General features: G+C 37.5%; 1 protein-coding gene across 1 annotated transcript in view; it reads right to left on the bottom strand.

The window, feature by feature from the left end:
• LOC135214666 (calcitonin gene-related peptide type 1 receptor-like) overlaps window positions 1–15,000 on the bottom strand; it is a 58,858-nt gene that overhangs the window by 16,225 nt on the left and 27,633 nt on the right. Inside the window, exons 7-8 of the mRNA XM_064249003.1 lie at window positions 4,071–4,291; window positions 3,500–3,721 (exon numbers count right to left, since the gene is read on the bottom strand). Coding sequence (XP_064105073.1) covers window positions 3,500–3,721; window positions 4,071–4,291 — 443 coding nt within the window. The remainder of the gene's footprint in view (window positions 1–3,499; window positions 3,722–4,070; window positions 4,292–15,000) is intronic.

Genomic DNA, 15,000 nt, shown 5'->3' on the forward strand with positions numbered 1-15,000 from the left:
CATACAGCTTCTTAAAGTTCGATATCACTTGCTGGTCCATGGGCTGGAGGAGAGGGGTGGTGTTAGGCGGAAGATAAAGATCGTTGATGAAGGAATACTCCACTAGGATATCTTCCTCGAGGCCAGGAGGGTGGGGAGGGGCATTGTCCAACACCAGCAGACATTTCAGAGGGAGGCGCTTCTCTTTCAAGAATTTCTTCACTGTCGGGCCGAAACACAGATTTACCCACTCCGTGAACAAAAGCCTCGTTACCCAGGTTTTCGCATTAGCCCTCCACATCACTGGAAGCTTCTCCTTAAGCACTTTGTGGGCCTTGAAGGCTCGAGGAGTCTCGGAATGATAGACCAGTAGGGGCTTCACCTTGCAATCCCCACTGGCGTTTGAACAAAGTGCGAGCGTAAGCCTATCTTTCATAGGCTTATGCCCGGGTAGCTTCTTCTCTTCCTCCGTGATGTACGTCCAACGAGGCATTTTTTTCCAAAAAAGGCCAGTCTCATCACAGTTGAAGACTTGCTGAGAACTGTAGCCTTCCTTGGTCATCATCTCGTCGAACGTCTTTTTAAAGGCTTTGGCCGCTTTCGTGTCCGAGTTGGCAGCCTCCCCATGCCGCACCACCGAATGGATGCCAGTCCGTTTACGGAATTTCTCAAACCACCCATGCGAAGCCTTGAACTCTGGGGTTGGCGTTGATGTCCCTTCTCCTACATCGGCCTGGGCAATCAAATTGCTGAAAATAGCGCTGGCCTTTTGGGAGATTGCCATCTCCGTTATCGTATCGCCAGCGATTTCTTTTTCTTTTATCCAGACAAGAAGCAGCCGTTCCATCTCATCGTGCACGTGGGTCCTCTTGCTGGACAAAATACTGACGCCCTTGGAAGGTGTAGCTGCTTTGATGACATCCTTCTGCTTAGGGATGGTGCCTATTGTCAACGGATTTCGGCCATATTCCTTGGCGATCACACTCAATCGCATACCAGCTTCATACTTCTTGGTAATCTCCATCTTTGTCTCCAAAGAGAGCATTCTCTTCTTTCCATGAATTTCAACTTTCTTGGGACCCATGACTACGTATATACTGTACGTAATTTACGTATAAGTAGAGTAAAGTTCTCACACAACACGATAAAGTACGTATACTGCAACGAAATCACTAACGAATTTACGTTAATAAACGAAATCGTTAGAATGAACGAATACCACGTGCGTACGATAACGATGCTGGTACCGAGTGACCGAGGCCCGCTGCTACGTAGTAGATGCATGATGGGAAGGATGCTGACCAATAGGAGAGAAGGATCTCATGGCGGTGACTGGCATCAGGAAACAATGGGAGAGCAGGAGGATGGTGGCGAGTCTACTCAGTTGGCGGCGCGCGAGTTTCAATATTGTTATCAGTGGTCTGGGTGAATCTCGGACTTTACAGCAACAACCTTTCATATTTTGAAAAATTTTCATATGTAAAGCCGTAAAATTTTTCGTGTTAGCTTTCGTATCTCGAGTTTGTCGTAAGTTTAGCCTTTCGTATCTCGAGGTACCACTGTATTCAGTCGTTTAATACCTGTGATGAGCGTTCAGGTGTCTGGCTTTTGTGATGTATCAGTTAATGAATGGTAAGTGTAGTAACCAGATACTTGGCACTTCCACTTCGTAACAATATATATATATATATATATATATATATATATATATATTATATATATAGTATATATATATATATATATATATATATGTGTGTGTGTGTGTGTGTGTGTGTGTGTGTGTGTGTGTGTAATATTCAATTGCAAGATAAAATGAAATGTAATACATTCCCTAGTATAAAAGCATAACTCTGAATCAGGTCAGAGGTCGTTGAAGAACGAATTGCCAAAACCACAGTCACAGTCACTCTGTAAGAAACCACTTCTTCTCCCTTCGTCTGTCTCAGATCTCAAAAGCTCTTCTCTGCAATTTGTCTCACGATGTAACCGCTTAGAGAATATATCTATTTTGACTACTTACTCTCTTTCATAGTCTTGGTTTGGTTCGAAGGATGATGTGGAAACACGGAAGTAGTCAGAATAGATATATTCTCTAAGCGGTTACATCGTGAGATTGATTGCAGAGATGAGCTTTTGAGATCTGAGATAGACGAAGGGAGAAGAAGAAGTGATCTCTTACAGAGTGATTTACAATGCAACAAGTTAGCAAACCTAACAAAAGATACGTGTGTATGAACGAACACCTCTTTTTAGGTTAACATTAGTCATCATATAAAGTTCACGTGAGAGCGAGAACTAGGCTTCCATCTTAGGAGGTTTTAGTTCGTATGTTTGTTGTTTTGCATACTTAGCCTTCACATGCATCCTGTGACTGTGGTTTTGGCAATTCGTTCCTCAACGGCCTCTGACCTGATTTGGAGTTATGCTTTTGTACTAAGGAATGTATTACATTTCTTTTTATCATGTAACTGAATATTACACACACACACACACACACACACACACACACACACACACATATATATATATTATATATATATATATATATATATATATATGTGTGTGTGTGTGTGTGTGTGTGTGTGTGTGTGTGTGTGTGTGTGTGTGTGTGTGTGTGCACCTTAGTAGTAGTTACTTATCTTGTACTGCAGTGACGCTTTATTCATAAATTTGTGTTTTCACTTGAACAATAGCAATAAAATGATTTTCAATCAATTTTTGGATCGTATGAAACCGGGCGTAGTTGATATTGTAACCAACTTCACTTTTACTTGAACTCAGATTATATAAGCAGATATATATCATAAGCTTCATTATGTAAAATATAACTTCACTGAAGCACAAAACATAGTCTTCCATAACAATGACATCAAAGAAAAAAAATTATGAATCTCATTTAGCAATAAAACACTTAAATAGAAATAATTCAATTGAAACACAATAGAAAAAAGTAGGACATCTTTGACGACGACCTGTGTACACGTGAAATATATACATGACATTTTTCTTCAAACTTTCGTTCATAGTTTCACGCTCTTACGCTTAATTTACCTTTCGAGAAAAGAGGAAAACTTAATGAAGAACCGGATATTTCAATGTTAATTGAAGCATGTAGAGTAATCAGGTTTTTGGAAATAACATGGAAAATAAATACGCTTCGCAGGCTGCACTAATATGCAAATTTTCTCTCTCTTTACCGGAAAAATGAAAAATAATACAAATCACCGGCAGACAACTATTCTCAATGTAATGCTGATAAACGTAAAAAAAATCGGCAGTGCTTAAATATTTGTCAATATATTGAATAAAATGTTTTAGGCCTCTGAAATGTAGAGTACAATTAGATGCCAATTATTTATTGACTGGTATAAAAAAGTGTAGTATTTAAATATTTGTCAACATATATTGAATAAAAAGTTTTAGGCCTCTGAGAGACAGTATGCAAATAGATGCCAGCCATTTAATGACTAGTAAAAAATAAAACATCTAAAGTTCAAGTAAGATGCGAGTTCATACTCACTTGACAGGAATGAGGACGTAATGAAGACCGAGCAAAGGGATGAGGATCAGGGTGGCCCTCACAGCTTTTCTGGTGCCCTGGGCCTCGTCTGGCAGGTGGTTGGCTCGAAGTTTCGTGACCAAAACTCGGACGATGTTAATCAGGAAGACCAAGTTCGCCAGAATCGACAGGCAAACAGGAATGGACAGAATCAAGGAGTAGTAGCTTTCATCTATCCAGCAACTGTACAATGGAAAATGAAAGATGATCATTTTTAAAGGGGATGGAGTTAGATATATGCAGTAATTACAATTTTTAGTTATTTTTGAAATACCTGTAGTAGTGAGAGGCTTGTATATTTGAATTAGTGAATATCTTTTTGTTTCAAGCTCTCAGTCAAAGAGCATAACGGGAAATCAAAGTCAAACGAAAGAAAGGCTTGAACACTGAGTAGGAATTCCTGGAATTCGAAAAAAAAAAAAAAATCTGTAGTAGAATTTAATAAAATTAGTAGGAAACTGGGCATTATTGCTTCAAAACAGATAGATATAGATAGACGAATAAAAAAAAGAGATAGAAAAAAGAAACTCACTGCTGAGTGTCAGCATCCGAAGCTCCTCTGACGCCGGCGTAGATGGCAACGATGATGGCCGGTGCCCCCCATCCCAGGAGGTAGAACCACCGGATGAGCCTGTCTTCGGTGACAAATGCCACCACCAGCAAGGTGTGCAGGTACAAACCCTCCGAGAACATCCAGTAGTAACTGGACACCAAGAAGTAATGGAGCAATATGTGCAGAACCTGACACCCCGTCTGGAAGAAGAATAATAAAAAAGAGAATAACTAATTACCTTACATACAGGAATAGAAAGAGTATACCTTATGAATTGCATCACCCTAGAGGAGGCGAGGAGATGAAAACTTCATTAATAAGGATACGATGGTAAAAATCTTGGTAGAACACTGATTACTCAATCTAGCTTTATTTCTTCCTTCTCTGCGCTTCCTCCACCCCACCTATGATCCACAAAATGCTTGACTAGCAACCTAATGCTTAATGTATTCCTTAAATTAACACAGGCGCGGGGGGCTCGATTAAGGAAAAGCTCATATAACGTTGCTTCCTGGCGCCAGGGTCGATTTCCACTGGGATCTGAGGCAGAAATGCTACGATTTGCACTTCAAACGAGAGAGAGAGAGAGAGAGATTTGGAGGGTGCGGGGGTGGCAGGAGGGGGCCACTATATCCCGAATCCACCTCCTCGATTACCATAAAAAATCTGTAAACATTTCCCAACGAAGCTATTTTTTTCACAGTATTTATTATTTTTTAAGGTGCAGCCAAGATAAGTAAACGTTTGAATGGCAGGGACATTGCTTCGATATCCTGAATCTGCTGTTTTCTCAAAAGTAAACGTATTATTTGCAGAACTTTCTTTGGACGAGTGGTTTGCGTACTCGGCTAGCAATCTGGGAGCCCGAGTTCGCTCCCGCCTGACGCCAGTGAGGAATCAGAGGAATTTCTTTTTAGGTAATTAGACATTCACTTTCGATATAATGTGGTTCGGATCCCACAATAAGCTGTAGCTCCTGATGCTAAGTAACCAATTGGGTCCTAGCCACGTAAATCTGGTTAAAATAAGATTTACTTATCTTTTTTAAGACGCCTAAAGAACATACGAACAACACGACCAGCCGCCTAGGAAACTAAAGAAGTTATGCCTCACTACCACAGTAGTATTTCAGACACTCAGGTCCTCTGAAATAGGTGTCTTATTTAGGAGTTAGTTTAATGGCTTTCTTAGCGCTTTTGTTACATTTATACTATTGTGGGAAATATTTTTTCCTTTTTCTGGCAATCTTACATTAGAGCGTTTTCTGTAATCCTAACGTCTTTTTAACTTTTAAAGCAATAGTTTCGCCAATGAGCATAATAAGCTTTTGAATGACTGGAAATTGAATTAAAAAGGCGAATAATTTTGAAACGAAATTTGTAATACGCTTAACGAAAGTGGTAAGCCATAATTTTTGGCTATTAAATAACGTCATGAAACCTCAGAGCATTACGTGGGAGATATTTTCTGAGACTGGACAAACGACAAACAAGCAAAAAGAGAGAGGCCTTTCTGCAGTGCTCTTGATAGGATAGACATGGTGTCCATAAAGTCCCAGTACCATTACAAGGATTTATTGCTCAGTGGTACTGGGACTTTATGGACACGCTGTATATTCATGAGGAGTCATTTAGGTTACTGCAAACATTTTTTTTTTAATCAAATAGAACAACTACATTAATCTGCAAATAAATATCATCGAAATTTCACTTGTGCACTTGCAACAATAGGGAAGTTTCCAGGCTTGAAGATAAATGTACGACATCAGAGAAGCTATCGTACTGATATTGATGAAGCCCTTCTCTGTGTACAGGTTATCCTTACGAATAATGTTTGGTCCTCTACAATAATAGGTACCCGCTCTAAAATATGTCATATAACGAGTTAGGTGACAGTTCATTTATTTCAAGATGCCAAGGACTTAAGAATATCGTATGTTACGGAAGGGAAGAATGAAAATGACTATTAATTTAGGGTCAGAGTACGTGTGTGTGTGCGTGCGTGCGCGAGAGAGAGAGAGAGAGAGAGGCCGGGATGAGGAAAGGGAGAGACTAAGAGGTATGGATTGTATCTAATATATATATAATGCTTTTGATTTGAAAGCTCTTAAATTGCAAATGGAGTTAGATGTAACACTGATGTTTCACTTGATATGTAAATCATGATTATAATCCGATAATTGTACCTCAGGTTCGTCCCCAAGGTTTGACTTCCGAGCTTTTAGAAGTTAGATTAACCATTTAAACTGGGAGTCGCGATATCCATTCCGATTAAGCAACGTCAAAAGTTTGACCTTAATCTATGCGGGAATTAAAGAATATTGATATTCGTCATGCACTTCCACTTGCAACGCACAGATTAATTATCAGTCATGAGAAATCTACGAGAGAGAGCCTTGGTGGATTACGTTTATCGTCTCTGGTTATCATAACCCCACATGTGACATTTCTTTTTTTAAGCTAAGGATGACTTCAATATACACACACGCACGCACACTCACACACACACACACACACACACGCACGCACACTCACACACACACACACGCGCACACACACACACACACACACACACATACATATATATATATATATATATATATATATATATATATATATATTAGTTGAATGGATTTCCGCCTATAACAAACCAGCCCTGGACCGTCATAATGTATTTTAGCTCTCTTGGTATGCATTGGGAAATAGGATTACAAGTCCCTCCTATCTCTACGCACTACATTAAACAGTATGCCAGGGTTGCGCAAACACCATTAGCATCTAGGATGGCTGGATTGAAGGCTGGCTGAACAGATTTACTTTATCAAGCCGAACCCTATACGCTTACGTAATATCCATTAGAGAAGTGGATCGAGGTCAAAAGAGCCTGTAATCCTCTGCAGCCTTAAAAAAACGTGACAGTTGAGTTACGGAAGCTTCTTTGAAAACAGACTCCTTTTTGCACGCCTTTCTTTTAAAATCAGATAATTATGATTCCTTTTAATTTCTCCTAAGGATAAGACGATTCTTTAGAATTCTCTCTGCTGATGCCATCGAAATAGAATTGTACGCGATTTCCTTGCATTTCTTTTCCCGATTTCTCTCCATTCTTGTTCAAAAATTGAATATTTTATCCGCTTCCTTACGCTTCATTATTTACGACAATTCCAAATTCATTTTGTGAATCACATCAACGATTTGTCATTTTCCATGTATTTTCTTTTAATCCATATCAGAGATTTAAATGAATGATTTCTCCCTTTTCAAAAGTTGGATTATTTATCATTTCCTTCTTCACTTTTAAGGAATCGACTTTCCAGTGATATTACTATTTCAAAATCTTATTCCCCATTACATTATCCATAAATAAAAGTCACTTTACCAATGTTTTCTTCACTAATCACATAAAGAAATTAAATAATTCAATTTTTTCTATTTTCCTTTGTCTTTGCCATTTTCCTTTGTCTTTGCCATTTTGAAAAAATATCTATTTCCCATCTCTGTTTTCAATAGCTCTTTCATTTTTCCTTATGTATTTCTTATTCATAGAAAAATGAATAATGAAATTTTCTGCAGTTTTCATAAACAGTCATTAACTTTTTTGTTTCTTCTTTGGAAAAGCAAATATTTATGGTATTACTCTTCGCTACAGTTACATTTGTCTTTTATTTCAAAAAAAAAAAAAAAAGAGAATTATTTTACGTTTTTTAATTTAGGTAAGGATAAGCAAACATTACAGTATTACATCCATTGCGACACCACATAATTAGTACTTCCAACAATGAATATTTCCATTAACCAAATCCCTCCCTAGCTTCTGTAATCGAATTCTTTGCCGCCTCTCTTCAGAGGAGTAACTTTGTGATGCGATTCGTTTGCATGCAGATGAGTGAAAAGCTTTTTTCCAATATTGTATGTTTGTTTGAACCATCCAATATTTTTTTATATGTGACAGTTTAGTAACGAGTTATGCAAACAGCGGGCCATCCAATTTACGTTTCGCCTCTTTGGTCTGTTTTGTGATGGTATTCACAAAAGCTAGAGAAAAAATATGTCTTTTCCTTTCAAAGGGTTTGATGAATATTAAGCAGAAAAGTCCACAATATATTTATCAGGTTACCGAAGGGAAACACTGGGAAATGGATCCTGTCCAGGTATCTTCGTTAAAGGTACTTTATTTAGACATGCAAATGCAGTAGAACCAAACATGAAAATGTGTGAACACGACGTACATTTAAAATAATGGTTTATAACAACCATGTATTGTTTTCTCGAAAATGAACCGAATTACGATAATAGAAAAAACCACAATTTCACGTGAAGTCAAATAAGGCTACAGGAAAATTGACAGACAGACAGACAGCTAGATAGATAGATAGATAGATAGATAGATAGATAGATAGATAGACACAAATTTCGAATAAATAGATGATATTGTATATGCATTTCAAATTCTTCGTCCTGAGAAACAATGGAAATAATAAATAAATATTCTTTGGGGTCTATAATTAATATACTACGCTAAAAGACATATACTTACAGTATTTTCAAAGGCTCCGCGATGTCAGGTTTTGTTCTGCATATCCTTATGCACAGTCACCGAGAAATTTTTAGCCATTTTACTTCAAGCAGAATATTCGTAAAACAAAATAGTCGCCTGAGAGAACATTGTCCTGACAATATCAGAAGATATTTACTAATTCAAAGATATGTTAATTATTCCCTTTGTTTAATTAAAGCTCACCTTCACCCTTATTAACATATGGCAGCCTACTCAGCCCGGTTAATTTCCGTTTCAAACTTATGTTAATTGGGTATATGTATTACCTAGTCTTTGTTGTAATTCAATCAAGCGTCCATTTACAAATACGGGGTTCATCCACTCCATCATCGTATCTTAATGGCAAGGATGCGTTGAATTAGTCAATGTGATCTTTGTTAGGTGTTCAATTTATCACTTCATATAGAAAAGAAATACCAGATTTCTAACGGATATGAAAATAATATTAAATCATTCGTCACATTGTTATCGACTTACCGAAAATGGCGATGAAGAGCATTTACACTTTTCAGGATATGAAATTAAAGTAAACAAGTAAGCATATGCATTAGTAAGATTTCTGTAAACAAAAATGGACGAGTGTATTCTCAAAATATATAAACATACTTTACCGGGCGTATTTTTTTTTATGCCATTAGCATGTCGGGAACAGGTCAGCTATCAAAGATCTTATCTCGTGTCTATAAAATTATAGCAGTGTAAATGTATACACGTAACCTTTATTATATATGAATAATGTTTGCCAGTAAATGAGGTGATGAATTAGAGAAAGTCCATTGTAAATCATAATACATGTTCTTGGGACTAATGATAACTTATAAACAACGAACCAGTGATTTGCTATTGGCTTCAGGTCCAACTGACTTGGTAATCCTAGAGAAGCGATATCATATTTCCAGATCGAACTTGACGAAAGAAACTAGAAAAAGAAAATATAAGATGACAAAGATTACATTTCCAGCGTTACTTTTCTCAAAGGGTTCCAAATTGCTGGTGTAGGGTTGTCTTCGTTCCACGTCCATTTTTGGCAGCTATATGCTAGATATCAGTGCCAGATGTGTCATATCACCAATAAAAGATATGGAAAATTCTAATATCTTGGGTAGACTGCGTTAGATCTAGGAGGGAGAGTAACTGAGCAATTTTATTCTCGACTGTTCCTTGATTTCGATTCCATTCCCTGATATAAAATTTTTCGATACCTTTATGAAATAAATGGTAAAATCTAAGATATTTCAGATAAGCCTTAGATGCCATATAGCATCCACAAATTACTATCTTGTTTCCTTTAAGTGGTAGCAAATGGAGACTTAGAATCTTTCTTGAGAATAAACTTCACTTTTACTGCCTACTGACCAGAAATACATGAATATTATATAGATATATTATGCTAGGTTTCACAGAATAATAAATATTTGTTTAATTTCCCCCCCCCCCCCCCCCCAAAAAAAAAATATTTGGAGTGTGTGACAACCTATTCCGTCTCGGCCTCTGTAACAAGAAAGTGAGAAACACACTCGGGTTTAATTTGATTAAAATTATTAAAATTACTTGGGGAAGCAAACACTTTCATATTAGAGGAAATTTGTATAAGAGCGCTGAAACTTCTAAGGAATAAAATTAAAAATTAATTAGATATTCTCTCTCTCTCTCTCTCTCTCTCTCTCTCTCTCTCTCTCTCTCTCTCTCTCACTGATCACGTAGTCGCTACCCATCAATCTCTTCTGAGATGATTTTGAATGAGAGTGCGAAAGGCTTCATATTTTCAAAGGGGCTATTTCGGAATATCCTTAAGATCACACATCATTCTTCAGATTTAAACGTCCAGACGAAAACGAAAACAATTCACAAATCGGAGCAAAACTTATGAATAATCTTGAACTTAAAAACATTTTCTTGACATTCAGAAACGTTTATATACTTTTAAATCTCATGAAACTGTAACTATCTCAGACGAATTCTTACAACGTACATGAATTTCTGTTAGATTTTACTGATTTATTTGCTTTTTTCTGCTATGATGAAACATATTCGAAAAATATATTTAGAAATAACTGGAAAGTAAATTTCAAAGGCCGGAAGGGGGATGTCATGATATTCCTTAATGCAAATTATTAAGTGTCCCAATGGCGCAGGAATACCAAGTGGTTCTTCATATGATGCATGTATAATCCATGTAAATGAGCTATTCTGTCGTAACATCTGTCTCAAATCAAGGTAAAGCTTTATACCATCAACAGATGGAGGATGGTCTATCTATCGCTTTGATTATTTGATTTTCTTAAATTTGTATGACGTAGATTTGAGTTCCTTTGGGCTGTTGCCCATTGCGTAATGCTTCGATAAGATTTAGTTATGATGAAAACGAGTTAAATTGGCAGGTATAAGTTTATTGTCATGTCTGACCACTGAAAGAGTAAACTAGAAAACATTTGAGTTTATGAATATGAAACGACTAATATAGATGGAGATACATGATTGTACTTGATACATGATAAAGAATCCTTAACTTCGAAACCTAGCCTTGTCGCTGTTGTTTTGAAGAAACAGCAGAACACAATTGTGAAAAGGCTAAATTTGGAAGTAAAATGATTGTTATTTATTTAAACCACTGTGGTTTGCTACAAAAGCATTTTCACTAAAGGGCCCCAAATAAGAAGGATACAGTTGTGTCTAGGACCACTCATCTAAGACTAAACCAGAAATAATTGTTATTCATTAAAACCGCTACGCCTTCCTACATTGTGTCTGGCTGCAAAAACAGTTCCACTTAAGGGTTCCAAAGAGGAAAGACAGAATTGTGTCTAGGACCACTCATCTATGACTCTGAGTAGTATGCAAATGATATTGAACAATCTTGGAACTGGACTTATTGTCTGAATTGTCCAAGGACTATTTGTTTGTTTCCACCGCTGAGGATGAGGCAGAGTTTATTCACCCTACCTATATGAGGTTTCTCTCATGAGTTGTGCAGCTATTGCTGGTGCCAGATGTAGTTATAGAGGTGATAGCAAACTTTCAATGGAGAGAGAGAGAGAGAGAGAGAGAGAGAGAGAGAGAGAGAGAGAGAGAGAGAGAAGTTTGGGGGGAAGCTAGTAAGCTATATATATTTGGTAGATTTCATATGCCGTTATTCTACTATATCAGACTAAAGACGTAGAGTGAGAGAGAAAAAGGATACGTTTGAAATGTATATCGTGAATATATCTTTGTATAAAGTTTTAAGAGTAGGGTTTCACTTTGAATTCAAAAATATCAACTCAGAGATATTCGATTTGCCAGAAAAAATCCGGCTCGGCAGAAAAATTGACTTAGGGGAGGCCACAGTCAAAGGCAAAGTTGTTTTCGAATTTCATTAAGTAGACCTTATCTCCGGTAGACATCTGATATTCGCTTTCTAGAAATATAGGGTAATAAAGGCCACTGACAAAGGAGTTGGCATATTACATTAATGATGCAAATTCATGTAAATAATAAATAAAGAAAAACTGAAAACTCAGCAAGAAACGATTTCTTCCCTTAGCCACATCGATAAATAATTTTCCCATGAATAATGATGTAAAGCATTATGACAAGGCAACCTCCGACGAAAGAAGGAACATTGAAAAAAAATTCCTTCGTAATATCTAATATCACTGACTACTTTTGTTCTTCGAATGTAGGACGGGCTTGGAGCGTAGGGGACGGGGTTGTTTAAGGGTGGACGGGTGTTCTATCCCGTCTAGGGCATAAAACGCCAGCTGTTGTTGGGGAGTTTTGATAAGATGTTATGAATATTAGAGGTTTAGAAATGTCGCAGTAATGAAAATCGACCGAATTAAATAGCCTAGAATCGTATCTTTTTAACTTCACCAGTCGATTTCCATATTCAAAATGTCTTGGCTTCGCAAATAAAAGGTCGTTGCATATAACCCATACTTGCAAATAAGACGAAATGGTCGCACAAAAAAATAATGACTATATCGACCAAAGAGGGTAAATTTAATTTATAAACAGAGGCTCAGAGGGATCGTTCAGACTACATATAGACACATAATCCACTTAGTAAACATCTGCAGCAGATTCACATGTCAGATACCCACAGCAAATCAGCCTATCAAAGTGATAAACATTCTTAACAAGCACATTCATCGCATCAGCAGACTCATGCAAGAAATATGCTTACTCAAGTTCCAAATATTAAAATAACCATTGAAGGGGACGTCATCCATCTGAGCAAAATATATGGCCCTAACCATCTTTACGGGTAGTTTAACATGGAAAACGAACCTCTCATCTAAAAGTCATGTTAATCGATTAGGACGGTGAAATTCAAATGACAACGATAAAGCATCATAATTTAGATATGGACTTCGTCGTCTTTTGTCCGTGCAACAAATTTCGAATGTGTATTTTGTCTTCAGGAATTTAAGGCGCTCTCATGAAAATGCAGAACATTCCAGAGTTCACATTCTCCCTTGAGAAATAAGTGTCCACGACGAATACGCGCACTTGATTGGCCAAAATAAAAAAGAATGTAAAAAGATTGTGAGAGAGAACGAAAAGAGAGAGAGAGAGAGAGAGAGAGAGAGAGAGAGAGAGAGAGAGAGAGAGAGAATAGCCACTTCTTGGCACAAGCAGAATCAGTGTGGATTTTTCATTGCCCAACTCTTGGAGCTAGTGTTTCACGACTCCAGCAAAAATGTAAATAAAATATTGGTTTCAATAATTTGGCCCCTCGGGAGAAGTATCTAGTCAGCTCGTTATTCTTGTACAACCAAACCTGACGCCAGTGTCGAGTTTCTCTCTATTATGAATGCAGCCAAATTCCTTTTGTTGCTTTTTCTTATCACCGTGAAAATACCTAGGTTGAAGAGACAAGCTGCATTCGGCGGTGTTCCCTATTTGGAACTTACAGTCCAGTATTCCTCAAGAAATTTCATTCCACATCATAATACAATTTATTTCTTTTAGTCAATCTTTCGTTCTAATTTACATAAAAGAGGAAGCGAACTGTTTTCAGCTTTACCTGTTCGTACATACGTCGGCCAAAAAATAAAATAAAATAAAAAAAAGTGAAAGTGTCAACACTACCTTTGGCTACAAGCGGCACCTTGCAATAATTATTGAACACAGATGTTTCTCGGAAATACTGTCAAGCAGACACCGCTCTCTGCCACTGGTTAGTCAGAGCTAACGGATGTGAAATGCATTTACTTTTATCCAATAATAATAATTCTTGCTGTTGATGTAAACAAACCGCTTCTTTTCTGTCATGTCGTTCTTAATTATAGGTTCCAAAGTCACTGAGAGGATGAGGAGTGTGCAATGTGGTTGGTCAAATGCCCAATAATAAAATTCTGGTTGGTTTTACGACCAAAAGTGGCTGGAGAGGGATAAACGAGCCTCGACAGATCTTGGAGCAAAATGGAACCATTAGTACGATTAATTGTGCAAAACATGTTCAGCCTCTGAAAGTAAAACCCCTTTTCATAGCATAAAAGTAAATTGATTCTGTAAAATTTGAAAGGAATGCCACATTCATGTCCAATGTTGCGTAATATTACAGTCATAGGACAATATATGAGCGTCATTCGCATGACTAAATTAACTTTGTGCATTCATGAGCTCATGCTGATAGCAGACTTTGCAATTTAAAAACATTCGACACGCATTCCACAGGGGCTGATGACACCGGCTTCACCAAACTACGTCATTCCGAAAAATTGGTGCTGGGTCAGCGAAGGCAAAGAGAAGATTGAACTCTATTTCATGGTTCGAGCGAGAATTGGGTTCATGAAAAGGTAGATGAATTCTATGGTTACTACGTTAGGGAAGACACCACTCCCTATGACACACGTACACTCATAAACAGAGATAATAAAATGCTATGATTTAACATTTAAATAGTCGTTTCACGCCCCGCAAAAATAAAAATAACTGGTCTGTGGATAAATTATATTCTGTATGCGTACTTATGTGCGATTAAAAGCTGTTTTTATTTCTTATAATATGTTACTATGACAGGATAAAAAATGTCCCTAACTAATTATAACTTCTTGACGAATAATAATCTTCGCTTTTTATTTCTTCGCTTAAGTCTCGGTGTTATTTTTCAGTGCCACTCATCGTTTCATAAATCGGCTTGCCAACTGTCACCCTACTTCATTAGGTCTCTAAAAATACATACAGTCAAGAGCCTGACACGTACACGCGCGTGCGCAGACTCATACGTAATCTGCTACTTAGGCCACCCGAAGGTCGACACTAATGAAACAAGTACCGGGGGGAAACCGGCATAGCTTAGCGGTCGGCTACGTTTTGGATGCGGATTAATATCCTGCCGAGGTTCCAATTTCCAGCAGGGAACACG

This window comes from Macrobrachium nipponense, chromosome 46 (assembly GCF_015104395.2).
Source record: "Macrobrachium nipponense isolate FS-2020 chromosome 46, ASM1510439v2, whole genome shotgun sequence".
Classification (NCBI taxonomy): domain Eukaryota; kingdom Metazoa; phylum Arthropoda; class Malacostraca; order Decapoda; family Palaemonidae; genus Macrobrachium; species Macrobrachium nipponense.